The sequence below is a fragment of the Terrapene carolina genome, unplaced genomic scaffold, assembly GCF_002925995.2.
Source record: "Terrapene carolina triunguis isolate 2854851 unplaced genomic scaffold, T_m_triunguis-2.0 Scaffold21, whole genome shotgun sequence".
NCBI classification, from domain to species: Eukaryota; Metazoa; Chordata; order Testudines; family Emydidae; genus Terrapene; species Terrapene triunguis.
Window position 1 is genome coordinate 30,509,517 of NW_020664372.1, and position 17,236 is coordinate 30,526,752.

Here is a 17,236-nt window from a genome sequence, read left to right on the forward strand (position 1 = left end):
CCGCCAATAAGCGCAGGACCCACCAAGATAGAGGAGGAACTTTGTCACAGCATCTAAATATTATAAAAAGCAAATTGAGGACTGTATTGTGACAGATAATTGTTTACATGAAAATATACTATTAAGTATAGTCTTTTTACACAAAAGTAAAGCTAAAACTGAGTTCAGCTATTGTCCATAGTGCTGTATAAGACACAGAAGACAACATGGTCCTTTCCACCGGGAGACAACACAAAACACATTGAGACAGTAGAGGAAAATTCTCCCTCAGGCCATTGCTTGTTTCCTTTGTCTTTTTTTATTAGTTTTTTTTTATTTGGTTGGTTGTTTTATTGCTTTGTTTTGTTTTATTAGTTTGTTTTGGTAACAGTATGTCTGAAACATTTTTCTTTAAGTAAGTCCGTGTTTGTGGGCAGAATCTTTTAAAAGCACAATAATAACTGAATTATTTAATTAAGAATATGTTGAAAAACACTTTTTGATGTTCTAATACAATGTAAACAGAAGTTCACATTACTTTTAGTACACCTCTACCCCGATATAACGCAACCCGATATAACACAAATTTGGATATAACACAGTAAAGCAGCACTCGGGGGGGTGGGGGCGCTGCGCACTCCGGCAGATCAAAGCAAGTTCGGTATAAAATGGTTTCACCTATAACGTGGTAAGATTTTTTGGCTCCTGAAGACAGCGTTATATCGGGGTAGAGGTGTATGTGGAAATTTTTTTTCTAAATTCTACTTTTCCTCAACAACTACAGCTATCATTTCAGTCATTATCAGTTTGACAAAACACCTCATGGTATTAGAATTTTATGAATCAATTAGAAAAGCACTTGCCACCAAACAATTCTTCAGTTTTTATTTTTAGTTTTCTATAGTGCATAGTGTTAAAATAATCAGGGCCAATATGTGTTTCAGTTGGCTTGCTCTTACGTTCTTTTGTTATTATTCTTTGTAGAAACTACTCTTCAGCTGCCCCATGTATGAACAAGGTTAAAAACTAAATACCATTATAGGAATCAATGGTCCCAGATTCTGTTATGGAAAATCTTTGCTGGGTGAAAAACTAGGGCGGAGGTGGGTGGGAAAAGTGGTTTAAAGTCACCTTTACATATCCTGGCTCCTGAGGCCATCCCATCACTGGTGTGCTCTCTGGTACAAGCTAGAGAAGCCTTTCACTGGCTGCTTGTGGACCCAAAGAGCTGATATGGCAATCTGGCCATGCCTCTTATGTCAGGAATCAGAAGATGTGTGGAGACATTAGCTCTAGTCCACTGGGAGGTGAGTAAGAAGTAAGGCACAAAGCAGTCAGGATATACTGGAGAATGCAGCCCAGTGGATTCATGTAGTGTTTGTTCTAATATTGCGGGTGAAATCCTGGCCCCATTGTAGACAATGGGAATTTTGTTATTGACTTCAGTGTAGTCAATATTTAGAATTTTATTTATATGTATGTAGGTTGTGTCATAATTATGTTGATTACTGTCTTTTATCCCAGTAACAACTTTTTAAATACCCATTCAATTTATCTAACTCTGCTAGCACTACTAGCATGGTCTATCCCATAATAAGATGATGGAGCAATTGGGTTGTGTGATAGGAACTTCACTCATTTTTGCTAAGCTTAACAAATGGTGAATTACAGATTCATTTAACAAATAATCTTACAATAATATATGCAATGCAATTCCTTTGTTAATCATTTTACTGTGTGAAGCACTTAGTGTTAATTATATTTTTTATACTAATACAATCTGAATTGTAAATTTGGATCTTAGTTTTTAAGAGCAAGAATTTAAAAGGTTCTGAATTGTGGAACTATGAACTTGTAATTCGTTTGTTGATTACTGGACTTAAGATGCTTTTGCAAAAAGTCTTTTCTGAAGGAAAATCTTTAACTTCCTGAAAGATCTAATTTATCATTTAATAAACCAATTATAATTTATTTTCCAGACCTACGTTGGAGATATACTGTTGCTGGTTAATCCATTTAAAGAACTTCCAATTTATTCCACTATGGTAAGCATTTTCTTCTAAAAATGTTATGATGTAGATCTACTTCAGTGGAGTTTCATTCATATAGCACATCTGGGATCCCAAAGCACTAAAAAGGAAAACAATAAGAAATACCTCTGTTCTTTTCATATTAAGAACATCTCATTTGAATTTTGCATTAGTAGCAATAACTTTAATTTTGCCTAAGGCACACAGTGTCTTGTTCATATCTTTATGAATGTCTCCTTCAGGCCATAACCATCTTTATTTTGTTTTATGATGTTGCCTGTTACTTATCTTCTTCTCCTTGAGTGCTACTAGTGTGAAACAGCAATCTTGCCAGAGGTGACAATAAGCAGAACAATATTTCATTCACGGATTATTTGGGTACCAAAAAAAAAAAAAGTTCCTAAAAGTGATGGTTCAATTGGGCCTGGGCAAAGCTCTCTTTCACTAATCTTATTTGTTGAACTCCAATCCACTTATAAATAAGGTGTCTGTCATTTCAGTATCAAAATATTTGTACTCTTGCAATGTGGGCATAACATAAATTTACATTATGTTTTACATGTCATGTCTCCGTCTAGCCCAGTCATTTTAGATGCACAGTGTCAGTGTGAAGCATTGAATTTTGCCTATTATTATTATTATTTTGTTTTATTTGTGCTATATTGAGATGGGGCCCTTGAGCTAAGAACTGTACAAACGGGTAGTAATTTTGCTTACAAGACTTACAGAGAGTTTGTAGTATTCAGAATCACCATTAGCAGACTGTAGGTTCTGACTGTTTAAAATGTCACATGTATGACCTAATAGTAAACTGGGGGAAACAAATGGTGTAAAGTACAGGTGGCAGGAGCAGCAGATTAAAATTTGGTCCTTAAGTTGGAAATCTCCCACCTTGTTGAATATGGAATTCCTCAAGCCCTCTCCTCATAGAGCAGGACTGGGCAACCTTAAGGTAGTACAGAGGCACAAAATCCACTAAAACCCTTTGGTGGGCCACACATTGTTTTTAGAGGCTACCCCTATTGCATCGCTCATAAATGTTTTCAATAATACAGCACGTTAACGAATACTTAAACAGGTATTAACAGTGTAAAACTGAAGTCTGAGCATGTGCTACATTTCCAGTTTCCTTGTCAGTGGGATCCTGCCTTATACGTGAGTTGCATTCCAAGAGGCACATGCATGTGCAAGGGGTTCTCTTCCCCTCTGTGATGGGTTGGATCACAGAAACCCTCTTGGGGCTGCCAACTGATGTACCAAGACTACTTCTGCCCCTGCTTTCCCCGCCCTCCCAGCTTGGGACTTCAGTGCCCTGCCTGGTTTGAGCCAGGCCCGCTAACCTGCTGCAAACCCAGACCCAAGTCTGAACCACGTCCCCTAACAGCTGTAGGCTTAAACTTAAAGCAGCTTAAGAAGTGTTCCTGTCTTTAACACTCAGATGCCTAACTCCCAATGGGGTCCAAACCCCAAATAAATCTGTTTTATCCTGTATAAAACTTATGCAGGGTAAACTCATAAATTGTTCGCCCTCTATAACACTGATAGAGAGGTATGCACAGCTATTCCCCCCCCCTCCCCGCCGTATTAATACATACTCTGGGTTAATTAATAAGTAAAAAGTGATTTATTAAATACAGAAAGTAGGATTTAAGTGTTTCCAACTAATAGCAGACAGAACAAAGTGAATTACCAAGCAAAATAAAATAGAACACGCAAGTCTATGTCTTATACAGTAAGAAAACTGAATACAGATAAAAACCTCACCCTCAGAGGAATTCCAGTAAGTTTCCTTTTACAGACTAGTCTCCTTCTAGTCTGGGTCCAACAATCACTCACACCCCCTGTAGTTACTGTCCTTTGTTCCAGTTTCTTTCAGGTATCCTAGCCAGCTGAAGACAAAATGGAGGCATCTTCCAGGGGTTTAAATAGACTTTCTCTTGTGGGTGGAGACCCCCTCCTCTCTCCTATGCAAAGTCCAACTCCAAGATGGAGTTTTGGAGTCACATGGGCAAGTCACTTGTCCATGCATGACTCAGTTTTTACAGGCAGCAGCCATTGTTTACAAGCTACCCTGAATGTCCTCAGGTAGACTTCTTATGTGGATTGGAGCCTTCCAAGATTCATTGTCCTGTAAGTGTTTTTTGATTGGGCACTTAATTTGCACATTCCTTTCTCAAGAAGCTGATCAAATGCTTTACTAAGGCTACTTAGAAATCAAGCAAGTACACAGCCAGTATTCATAACTTTGAATACAAAATTGATAAATGCATATAAATAGGATGAATACATTCAGTACATCATAACCTTTACATAGATATGTTACATGGCATACGTAGCATAAAACATATTACAGTTATGTTCATTCATAAGCATACTTCCATAAAGCCTTATGGGGTGTAACGTCACACCCTCACTTTGCATTGCTGCATATGGCCTTACTGAGCTGCCATCTCTCCTAGAGTGACCCTGAAAGAGGAAGAGGTAGAGGAGGCAGAATGAGGAAATGGCAGGGGTTCTGGGAAGCAGGAAGCCGGGTCCAAGACCTCTCCCCTCCCACCAGAGACACTGAAACTCTGAATTTGTAGTAGCATCTATGGCTGGAGGGGGTGGTGAGGCAGGCCCAGGCACTAGTTATGTATTGAATTTGCAGGGGTGAAAGTAACTTAAAGGACTTACCGGTATGCCGGAGTCCTGAACAGGTGGCGGGGCCTCAACCAGAAGGGGCGTGGCCTCAACTGGACGAGGCGGGGCCTTTAGAGCCCCAGGGCCTTTAAATCGAGATTTAAAGGACCTGGGGCTCCGGCTGCGGTAGTGGCAGCTGGGAGCCCTTGACCCTTTAAATCACTGCCGGAGCTACCAGCTGCAGAGGAGGCTGGGAGCCCCGGGGCTCAGGGTCCATTTAAAGGGCCTGGGGCTCCAGCTGCCACTACAGCAGTGGAGCCCCGGGCCCTTTAAATTGCTGAAGGAGCCCCGGGGGCTCCCGGCTGCCGCAGGTACCCCAGGACTCTGGCAGCGGGGCTTGGGCGGCGATTTAAAGGGCGGCCGCTGCCGGGAGCCCCAGGCCCTTTAAATCGCTGCCTGGGGAAGCAGCTACCCCTGGGGAAGCTGGTCCGGTATGGCGTACCGGCTCTTGCCATACCGGACCAGCTTACTTTCACCTCTGTGAATTTGTACACCAGACCTCAGCTTCTGCCTCTTCTCCCAAAACCTGCAAAGTGCACTGTTGGAATTATGGGGTATGGCCTAGGGTATGGTTAGAACATAACCCTTTGAGCTCCTATGAGCCTGCCCACTGGGATTACTTCCACTTCTTCCAGAGTAAACTATCTGCATGGTCATTGTGTATTATGCAGGTATTTCTTGTTTGGTCAGAATACAATGGCAAAATAACACAGCTGGTGCTATTTTGTCCCTGTTTTTTGAGGTAAAAGTCAACAGGACCTGATTTTTGCCCTTGATGTCAAAATTATCATAAAGGACTTAATCATTCAGACAGTCTGTACTCGTTGTAACTCTATGAACCAACCACATTGTTCTAGAACATAAACTAGTCTCTTCCAACTAGAGGAGAAATAATCCTGGATCTACTTCGGACCTGAAAAGAGGCACTTTCTGAAAATGTCAGAATAAGAGAGAAGCTGGACATCATTGACTACAAAGCACTGCAATTCAGCAGTTAGGAAATAGATTCTCAGAAAGTACTCTCATCAGTATATTGGATGCTAAGAAAGCAGATATGGAGGAATTAAGAAATCAAGACACCATACTGCTCTCTTTGCAGGCAATGGGAGTTGTTCAGTTGACTTCAGTAGGAGTAGGTTGGTGTCTGTTCTAAAGACCATTGAAGTTAATGGCTATCTTTCCCATAGGCTTTGTTGGGCTTTGGATCAGACAGGAGGAAGTATTAAAATCTACCACTGTAGAAGAAGGCAGGGAAATCCTGGCAGACTACAGGTGCAAGAAGCAATAATTCCCCTGACAAAGAGTTAGGTATGAAACAAGAAATAGCTGATGCAGATGGAGGAACACTCTAAGAGCCTTTATTGTATACTGAAGAAGAACGAGGCAATCAAAATGGATACTATTCCGGGGAAAGAGGAGGCCAGATAAAAAGCAGACATGTTAATTGCAGACATATGGGAATATAAAGAACTTTTACAAATATATCAGTGAAAAACAAATTAATAGAGGAAAAGCTGAAAGGAGGAGTGAGTGAAATTACCAATTATTCAAAAATGTTTGAGCCTTTCAACCATTGAAAAACCTGTTATCAATAAGAAAAATAAGGAAAAGTATTTTGAACAAGTGGAAAATGAGAAAAATGAGAAAAATCTTACCATGCTCATAAATACCCTGGTAATATATGTAGTATAACAAAACCCATGAAAGACTAACCCTTATAAAATGTTTATTGATTTGGTGAATAACTACTTAGACTGTGAACTTCATGGGGCAGGAACTGTCTTTTTGTTCTGTGTTTGTACAGCACCTAGCACGATGGAGCTTTGATCCCTGTTGTGGGGCCACTAGGCAATACCACAATAGAAATAATAAGAATAATTAAGAAGCAAATTCTATTTCTTTAATGTTTTCTTGTTTTTGAAGTCAAAATATTTAAGAAATATGGGGCCATTTTTTATCTAACTATGTGGAGAAAATATTTTCTTATGAAGATTACTGTGGTGATTTTGATTGGTGACTTCCAATTGCCATTGCATTTCAAGATGGTATGGCTGGTTGACACTAATTACAGAAATGTCCTGCATCTCTTTAGCTTATATTACATTGAATCCCATAACTGTTAGATGTGCTGGGTATTAATGTAATGAAAATAGATGGTGTAAATCCATTAACCACTATATATGCTGAGATCTTGCGCAATGTGACTAATTAGTTAGTGCCCCTTTTTTTCAAATTTTTTTCAATTATCATCATTCAAAAATAGAAAGAAACATTGGGGGTGACAGTATTTTTTTAAAGCCACTGATGAAGTACTGAAAAGATCAAATTCAACAACAGCAATATTTCACATGTACTTTTTTAAAATCACTTCTGATTATCTTTTAAAGCCTTTAGCTTTAAAAATACTCCAGTGACCTCCAACACTTATTCTAGTAACCTTCTAATTACTGAAAATAAATCATTTTATGCGAAACTTTTCTTTCTCAGATGATATAAACCACATGCTAGTGAACGCAGATTTCTGTTATTCTACTTGGTACCAAGTGTCAATTTAAAATAATGAAGCAATAATAGCTGCTAGGAACCTACAGGTGTCATCTGGGAGGTGTGTAAGTAGTCCCTTGTAAAGGCAACAAGTACTATAATAGTCCCATCTTGCTACCTATATGCAGGGCCGCCCAGAGGGGGGAGCAAATGGGGCAATTTGCCCCAGGCCCTGAGCCCCGCAGGGGCCCCGTGAGCCCTGGCCCGGCGGCAGTCCGGGTCTTCGGCGGCATTTCGGCGGCAGGGGACCCTTCAGTGCTGCCGAAGACGAGGAGCGACTGAAGGGCCCCTCTCCGCCAAAATGCCGCCGAAGACCCAGACCGCCCCCGGGTGAGTACAAGTGCCGCAGCTCCCCGGCTTTGCCCCAGGCCCCCTGAATCCTCTGGGCGGCCCTGCCTATATGTAGTATTTCTTTAAGACCATGATAGGATAGAAATAATAAAAAGTCTGATTTATTAATCGGGAATCTGATCTTGCAAATATTTAACACATGAGTTCAGTGGGACTAGTAATGTATATCAAGTTTTTGTAGGATCGAGTCTGTGGTTTGTAACTTGTTGAAATATTCTGCTATTCATGACAAAAAGAAAAAGGAAATATTCACTTTCTAGGGTAGGTGAGTAGCTCTGTGTTGTCTCATCTAATACAGAGATACAGTTAGTGAAATACAATAGTACTTAAGTCAGGCTCAGCATTTTTTAAATGAGCTAAACTATAGATATTTACAAGCCAATTTTGCTGAAGGATCTGATTCTAATTAGTTACCAGTCCTTAAATGTCAGGTTTGTCTCAGAGGAATGTAGGGTAACAGTAGGATAACTGGTTTTTGCCATTTTTAGCCAATGAGACTAGAGCATGCTGCTAATTATGTGTATTACAGAAGTGTTTCTAAATTGCAAATAAAGTATTACTGGGAGACTGCTGTGTCATATAATAAATTAATTAACTTGTAACCTGATTTCATTGATCTCTGTCTTATTATTTCAAAGGGCATCCATGCTATTTTTGTTTAAGATTTTAAAACCAGGACATTGAAGGATTATCATGTGAAGTATAAATAATGTAACTTAATATATTATCTGTTTTTTTAACAATTGGCCAAATCTGCATGATTGGCCACCATTATTATAATTAAGTATTAAAATAGCATATCTTAAATAGAACTCTTGTGATGATATTGATATATGTATTGCTTTAATGAAATGCTTTACAAATAGTTTAAGGAACCCAAATAGTTTGTTTATATTGTCTAGGGAGCCCTAAGGAAGCCCCTTATTGAAGAGATGAAACAATATTGGTTTAGAATTTGCCACCTGTGTTAATGTTCAGTTATTTTTCAGGTCACCCAACTTTACCTAAGTGACTCTGGCAAACTGTGTTCCTCACTTCCCCCTCATATATTCTCCTGTGCTGAAAGGGCTTACCACATGCTTTTCCAGGAGCGACGTCCTCAATGCTTTATTCTCAGGTGAAAATCTATCTTTCTATTAAGTGATTTATAACTCATGCCTTTGAAATGTTTCCCCAGGGACTCTGCAGACAAGGTTTTCTTTTTATTTTTTCCCTCCAATTGATTTATTCTTATTTACTCATATGTCTCATATATTGCAACATAACAGTGTGAAAGAAAATATTTAATTCAGTGTAAGTGTTATTCATTTTGTTGGAGAAATATCAGCTTCATTCAACTGCATCTTTAATAACAAAGATTTGTCCACAATCCAAAATTGTTTTTGTTTTTTAGTTATATCAAACTGATTATGAGCTAGAATCCAAACTAGAGAGGAGGGATTGTCCAATGGCTCAGATGTAACCTAGGACTTGGGAGACATGGGTTAAAGTCCCTGCTCTGCCATGGACTTCCTGGGTGACTCTGAGCAAGTCTTTCTGTGCCTCAGTTCCCCATCCTGTTAAATAGGTATAAAAGTAATTTTCAGGGGTTTGGTAGTTATAAATACTTTATAGATTGTGGGGCTGTCTGCACTAGGGGCCATATAAATACCTAAATTAGACAGAACTGGCTAATCAGACTGCTTCATGGTTATGAAAGTTGAGGTAACTGAATAGACATAATCACATGTATATATTTTCATTAAATTGTACTTTAATAGATAAATGTTTTTTTCTAATCAGTAGAAGCACTATATATTCCCTGAGCTTCACTGAATATAGTAAGTAATCATTTGTGTACTATGTGTTCATTTAAAAAATACTGTGCAGTTTTAAAAACAAAGCTGTACTTTTATGGAAAAACTGACTGCTGGTTGGCTGAAACAAACCATACACCTGTTTTATAACATAATCAGAACGGAGCTGTTACTGAACTGTGCAGGGAACAGTGACCTTTAAGCAGCAGAAAACCATTATCCTGTGCTCACATTCTCTTTATTTATATTTTTATTGAGGTGAAATAATTTGTTTGATAAAAATAAAAAATTCCCTGGCATTCAGTGTTTTCGATCAAGAGCTCCACAGAATATGAACTCTCACTTCATATCCACTTGGGACATAACTAGTAGATTAATAGTGTTGAGGGGTTGGCAACAATAGTATATGAGGTGGAGCAGTAGGTAAAATGTACTTACATTTTGAAAAATGTCAATTACCAAATTAAGATACTAATGTATAATATTGGCAAATGCTATAAATGGAGAGATATTCAATTCAATAAAGAACTGGTTTAGTGACAGAGAGCAGATGATGGTGATAATTTTAGATAAGGAGGGAGGCGATACGTGGTACAGCAGAGCTCAGGATATTGAGCCCCGATCCAGTTCATTCTAGGTTACAGTATATCAGTGACCTGATGGAGGGATGATGTTAGAGTGTTCTGCTGAGATCATTAGAACTTGATGTCTGTATGTTATATCCAACGCAATCCACAGATATACACATTCCAAGCATTTTTTAGTTGGACTCTAATTGGATCCAAAGTTTAGTATGGAACTGGAAGCTGAAGAGAAAAAGAATTTGTAAAGCTGTGACTTACTGGATAACCTAACACCAAGAGTTAGGGTCCTTGAACAATTCTCTCTCTCGCTCTCTCTCTTTTCTTTAACAATAACGGAGGGTATGTCTACACAGCAGTATGCAGCGGCAGTCAAAAAAGCAAACAGGATGTTAGGAATTATTAAAAAGGGGATAGAGAATAAGACGGAGAATATCTTATTGCCCTTATATAAATCCATGGTACGCCCACATCTTGAATATTGCGTATAGATGTGGTCTCCTCATCTCAATAAAGTTATACTGGCATTAGAAAAGGTTCAGAGAAGGGCAACTAAAATGATTAGGGGTTTGGAACGGGTCCCATGTGAGGAGAGATTAAAGAGGCTAGGACTTTTCAGTTTGGAAAAGAGGAGACTAAGGGGGGATATGATAGAGGTATATAAAATCATGAGTGATGTGGAGAAAGTAAATAAGAAAAAGTTATTTACTTGTTCCCATAATATAAGAACTAGGGGCCACCAAATGAAATTAATGGGCAGCAGGTTTAAAACAAATAAAAGGAAATTCTTCTTCACACAGCTCACAGTCAACTTGTGGAACTCCTTGCCTGAGGAGGTTGTGAAGGCTAGGACTAAAACAGGGTTTAAAAGAGAACTGGATAAATTCATGGAGATTAAGTCCATTAATGGCTACTAGCCAGGATGGGTAAGTTTGTCAGAGGGTGGTGATGGACGGCAGGAGAGAGATCACTTGATCATTACCTGTTAAGTTCACTCCCTCTGGGGCACCTGGCATTGGCCACTGTCGGTAGACAGGATACTGGGCTGGATGGACCTTTGGTCTGACCCAGTACGGCCATTCTTATGTTCTTATGCAATTAGACACCCGCGGTTTGCCAGTGCCAGCTGACTCAGGCTTGTGGGGCTCAGGCTAAGGGGCTGTTTAATTGCGGTGTAGATGGTCAGGCTTGGCTGGAGGTGGCAGGGACCCAGAGCTCAGGCTGCAGCTTGAGCTCTAACTTCTACACAACAATTAAACAGCCCCTTACTTGAGCCCTGCAAGCCCAAGTCATAGGCCAGCTGCAAGGGTCTAATTGCAGTGTAGACGTACCCTGAAAGACCAGAGGGGAATTGAGAATTTTCTGAAGTACTTGAAGAGATATTCAAAAGATCTTTCCTGTCTGAAATCAGTTTAGATTCTGTTATGTGTAACTGTAATATACCTCCCATCATAAATCATTAGCAGGGTTTGAATGCTGAGATTCATAGACTAATTAATGCCCATTTTTATATAAACCAAAACCAAAGCTAAACACAATTATTGTAAGGCCATTTCTCCTGGTCAGAAGTGGTCATGAGAGATCCCTTTATTAGTCTCATTAACATTATTAATAATAATAATAAAATATCAGTGATGTGGTTCCAAAATGACAGACAGTGGCTTCTGAGTTAACAGGAATCCTTTATTTGTTCTCCTTGTGATATTTTCTTCTGTTGCTGGTTCAGGTGGGTAGTCTGAACTGTTACCCGGGGTTCTTTCAACCCAAAGCTCTTGGTAACTTTTACTCTGTGCGAGGTGGTGTCAGGAAATAAATCAGGGGAGACACGGCCGTTCGACCGATAGATAGCTGGCACAAACAGGGCAACACAAGAGTGCTTTCACTTAAAGCTAAACTTTACTTAGTCTCAAGCACTTACACACGTCCGCAACAGACTAGTGAAATACCCCCAACCCTTGATAATTACCAAAGCTGAGTGTGGCTCTCGAGTGACACAGCGGCAGGCTTCCGGTGGCCAAATCTTCCGTCTGCCGGTGGGGACCGCAAGATGTATCCAGAGGGAGAGTCCAGAAAGAGTCCAAAAGAGTCCCGAAATGAGTCCAACTACCTCAAACTTTCCCCCCTTATTTATACATTAGTAATAGAATGACATGTCCCTTAAAGAAAACTAGTTAAGTAAGCAGTTTCAATGGTCAAGCAAGAGGTTCCTTCTGATTACTGATTAACCAGGTATGGATTTTTCCAGTGTTTGTAGCCTTGAGACCCCAATAGACATTCCTGGGGCACATCCTGCTCTTTTAAAATGCATGTATCAGCAACTTCAACACAATTCTTATCAGGAAGGACGCGGGGTCAAGCTGCCCTTTCTGTGGCACCCAAAACCCCCTCCCCTCCTGCTTTGGTCAAGCTGCATGGCCACTTTACAGCCTGCTGACTAGGTTGCTTTATCAATAAGCCATAGTGGTTTCAGGTACTTTACTGGTTTGCCAAAATCTCCCCTTACAGAACTATCCAACATACCAGTGTAGAAGTGGAGAGTAAAGTATCAGCCCTCCACACAGGCAAGCAGCTAATCCAGAGTCTGAAGTGTGCTGATCTTGTTACTCGTAGTTTGGTCTATCTTTTGTAATTGCTTAATATAGTAAAATCTTGCTACTATATACTAATGAGCAGGAGAACTATTGCAATTTATAGTAGGCCCTAATCGTGTAAAGTGATTCACATGGATGGACTGTATCACCATGTGGAGTCCCCTTGAAGTTAAATGGTAATCCATGCTGGCATAAGGGTCTGCGCTTGCAAAGGGAATTAATGAGTAAGTGAAATGTATTAAGAAAAATAAGCAAAGATATTCATTTGTTTGACAAGTCTAGTCTAGTTTTAATTATTGATGTCAATGCTTTATAGTGTCAGCACAGAACTTTGTAATAAGTTTTATAAAAATAATGGTGTTTTAGTAATAGTTCTTACTACAATAATCTTTACTAACAAGTGAAGAGAGGTTGTTAATTTTGAGTGCAAAGTGTGGGATGTGTAGATAAGCAAATTAGTTGGGTCCCATGGTATTAATACTTAGCACTTATGTTTTGCTTTGTATTTTCGATTGTCAACATGTTGTACTCACATTAACTGCTTACTGTTAAATAAATAAAGGAACACTACTACTGTGACCAAATACCCCCTTTTTTAATTCCTCCTGAAGAGTCTGGAAAGAAAGAAAGAAAACACACACACACACACACACACACTACAGAAATGCTTTATTTTGTCTGCAATACATCGAACAACCTAGTACATTTTTGGAAGAGACTAAGGAAACCTGGAAATACTGTACACTCTTTCATCCTCATCACCCTCATCAAGCATGTCACCTTGTTTTATTAGTGAAGTTAGTGTTTATCTTCTATTAGCCGTGTTTTTAGTTCAGTTTTTCTTGAGCTGCCTGAAGCTTATGTGCAAGAAGGCATTTCCCATGGGTTTAGTGGCCTTTACTAATCATTTATTAATTACTCTTTCATTGGACACACGTACTGTATCTAATGAATTCTGTATGCAGTGTAACTATTATTGGTACACTTTTTCTCAGCTGATATAGACATTTTTTCATTCCACGTTTGCCCAAGAAATAGTAACCACCAGGTGCCACATTCAGGTAACATGCGTTTTGATATCAGGAGTCAGTTAAAAATGTCTTTCATCTTACTTTATTTTCACCCCCTAATCACGTGCTTAATTTTCTGACTATGAGTAGTCACAGTGACTTCGGTGGGACTGTTCACATGCATAAAGTTATGCTTAAATACTTGCTGGCTCAGGGCTAGAGTAAGGTTGAGCTTGAAGAGTACAGTCCTTGTTGCCTACTAGTGCCCTTGTGTGTGCTACTCTAGCTCACTTCGGGAGAGATGTGGGGAGAGCATGGTGGCCTCCTATCTCTTCACCACTCCCTGTGTATGTGAGCTAATACAACCTGTGAGGCACAGACAAAAGGAGATGGTACACTCTCTCCAAGGCTGGTGGAGTCTACCACTTCAACAAGTGCTTTCTGAGGGCTTGCTGCAGTGCATTTATCCAGACATCCTTCAGGGAGGGCTGTGGCTGCAAAAACGGAATCTAGCTTTCTGCTAGACAGCTCAATTAGTGCAGATTACTGTCAATATATGTCCTTGTATATCAACTCCCCTGCCCCCATGTCGCTTTATTGTATCTCTCTGTTGTCTCTAAACTTACACGTAGATTACAAGCTCTTAAATGCGGGGATTGTCTCTTTATTATATGTCTGTAGAGTTTTGATGGGGCTGGAGCCTCTAACTACTACCACAATACAAATACATAATAATAAATAAAATGGAGAGGAAAGGAATCCTCCACCCAGCCTGAGGATAAACAGCGGGCTTCAGTGACTCCCGTGGCTCCTGCCCTCTGACCTCCCCAGAAGGGAGAAATTTGTGGATCCATATAGTAAGAGATTTAGTGTCTCCCGTCCCTGCCCACAAAAAACAACCAAACCAAAAATCCAACACCACCCTATGTTCAATCATAGAATCATAGAATATCAGGGTTGGAAGGGACCTCAGGAGGTCATCTAGTCCAACTCCCTGCTCAAAGCAGGACCAATTCCCAACTAAATCATCCCAGCTAGGGCTTTGTCAACCCGGGCCTTAAAAACCTCCAAAGAAGGAGACTCCACCACCGCCCTAGATAACGCATTCCAGTGCTTCACCACCCTCCTAGTGAAAAAGTTTTTCCTAATATCCAACCTAGTCCTCCCCCACTGCAACTTGAGACCATTGCTCCTTGTTCTGTCATCTGCCACCACTGAGAACAGCCGAGCTCCATCCTCTTTGGAACCCCCTTTCAGGTAGTTGAAAGCAGCTATCAAATCCCCCCTCATTCTTCTCTTCTGCAGACTAAACAATCCCAGTTCCCTCAGCCTCTCCTCATAAGTCATGTGCTCCAGACCCCTAATCATTTTTGTTGCCCTCCGCTGGACTCTTTCCAATTTTTCCACATCCTTCTTGTAGTGTGGGGCCCAAAACTGGACACAGTATTCCAGATGAGGCCTCACCAATGTCGAATAAAGGGGAATGATCACGTTCCTCGATCTGCTGGCAATGCCCCTACTTATACAGCCCAAAATGCCGTTAGCCTTCTTGGCAACAAGAGCACACTGTTGACTCATATCCAGCTTCTCGTCCACTGTGACCCCTAGGTCCTTTTCTGCAGAACTGCTACCCAGCCATTCGGTCCCTAGTCTGTAGCAGTGCATGGGATTCTTCCGTCCTAAGTGCAGGACTCTGCACTTGTCCTTGTTGAACCTCATCAGGTTTTTTTTGGCCCAATCCTCTAATTTGTCTAGGTCCCTCTGTATCCGATCCCTACCCTCTAGTGTATCTACCACGCCTCCCAGTTTAGTGTCATCTGCAAACTTGCTGAGAGTGCAGTCCACACCATCCTCCAGATCATTAATAAAGATATTAAACAAAACCTTCTCCAGGACCGACCCTTGGGGCACTCCGCTTGAAACTGGCTGCCAACTAGACATGGAGCAATTGATCACTACCCATAGAGCCCGACGATCTAGCCAGCTTTCTATCCACCTTACAGTCCATTCATCCAGCCCATACTTCTTTAACTTGGCGGCAAGAATACTGTGGGAGACCGTATCAAAAGCTTTGCTAAAGTCAAGGAATAACACATCCACTGCTTTCCCCTCATCCACAGAGCCAGTTATCTCATCATAGAAGGCAATTAGGTTAGTCAGGCATGACTTGCCCTTGGTGAATCCATGCTGACTGTTCCTGATCATTTTCCTCTCCTCTAAGTGTTTCATAATTGATTCCTTGAGGACCTGCTCCATGATTTTTCCAGGGACTGAGGTGAGGCTGACTGGCCTGTAGTTCCCCGGATCCTCCTTCTTCCCTTTTTTAAAGATGGGCACTACATTAGCCTTTTCCCAGTCATCTGGGACGTCCCCCGATCGCCATGAGTTTTCAAAAATAATGGCTAATGGCTCTGCAATCTCATCCGCCAACTCCTTTAGCACCCTCGGATGCAGCGCATCCGGCCCCATGGACTTGTGCACGTCCAGTTTTTCTAAATAGTCCCGAACCACTTCTTTCTCCACAGAGGGCTGGTCACCTTCTCCCCATACTGTGCTGCTCAGTGCAGTAGTCTGGGAGCTGACCTTGTTCGTGAAGACAGAGGCAAAAAAATCATTGAGTACATTAGCTTTTTCCACAATCTTACTCTTTGGGTAAGAACTGTGGGCCTTGTTTGCATTTATGCTAAGGCTAATTTATATTGCCTTCACAGTGTGTGTAATTGTAATTTGCGCCCACTTTAATGGACCTTTACCCTTCACAGAGTGTTGTAAAGGGGCTCTATTGCAAATGAGAATTGGCCATATATTTTCATTTTGGGATTCAGTAGAAACTTTTCCCCTGGCCTTTAAAGTTCTCTATTGTCTTGCTCCAGTTTACTTCATGCACCTGATCTTCCCCTGTGCCTGGTCCCTCTGCTGATCTACCATCTATTTCCTCTCTTTTCCATCACACAATCCCCCCCCCCCCCCCAATTAGCAAAAGAGCCAATTCTTCTGTAGCTCATCTGCAATCTGTCTGCTTCATTAGCTTTCTGTAACTCCTCATATTTTCTCTTAAAATATCTCTTTTCTCATACAAATATGTTTCTTAAGTCTCTTCCCTGGGGTTTTTGGTGTTATGAGCAAATACTTCCATTTTTTCACTCTGCAAATGACGAAATGTCTCCTTCGGTTAACTATATTGAAGTGCATGATGTTACACTAGGGATGCATTTAGCCAAATGTTGTAGGGTTGTGTGTAGATTTTTTTTGCCATTTATTCAGTGTAATTTGGTTTGTTTTTTCTATTCTCTCAGCTGACTTGTAATGTTTAATAGAGGAAAAACAGTGCAGGGTGCAGTTTGCGTTAAAATATAGTTAGATTGTACTATGTGCTTATTACAGCCAAGGGGTGGACTTCCCTGTATCAAACCAGTTTGTTTCTAACACATTGTTTTTTTTCTTGCTTGCTAAAGTTATCCTTCTCCTCCCCTCAAGGCATGCATGGCTTTAGAAATGCATTAAGAACTGACAAGATAAGCATTAGAATTATCCAGAAAGCCTAACTACACGATAGTTTATAGATGTCTTGGTGAGAGCCAAGCATCCTTAACAGATTTAGCCACCCTTATATGGGACATTAATGTCTAATTTGGTGATTAAAACAAAACATTTAAAACATTTACATCAAAT

General features: G+C 40.5%; 1 protein-coding gene across 1 annotated transcript in view; it reads left to right on the forward strand.

The window, feature by feature from the left end:
- Positions 1-17,236, forward strand: part of MYO16 (myosin XVI) — a 454,918-nt gene that overhangs the window by 175,005 nt on the left and 262,677 nt on the right. The window contains exons 11-12 of the mRNA XM_029913187.1: positions 1,959-2,024; positions 8,576-8,703. Of these exons, the coding sequence (XP_029769047.1) occupies positions 1,959-2,024; positions 8,576-8,703 (194 nt within the window). The remainder of the gene's footprint in view (positions 1-1,958; positions 2,025-8,575; positions 8,704-17,236) is intronic.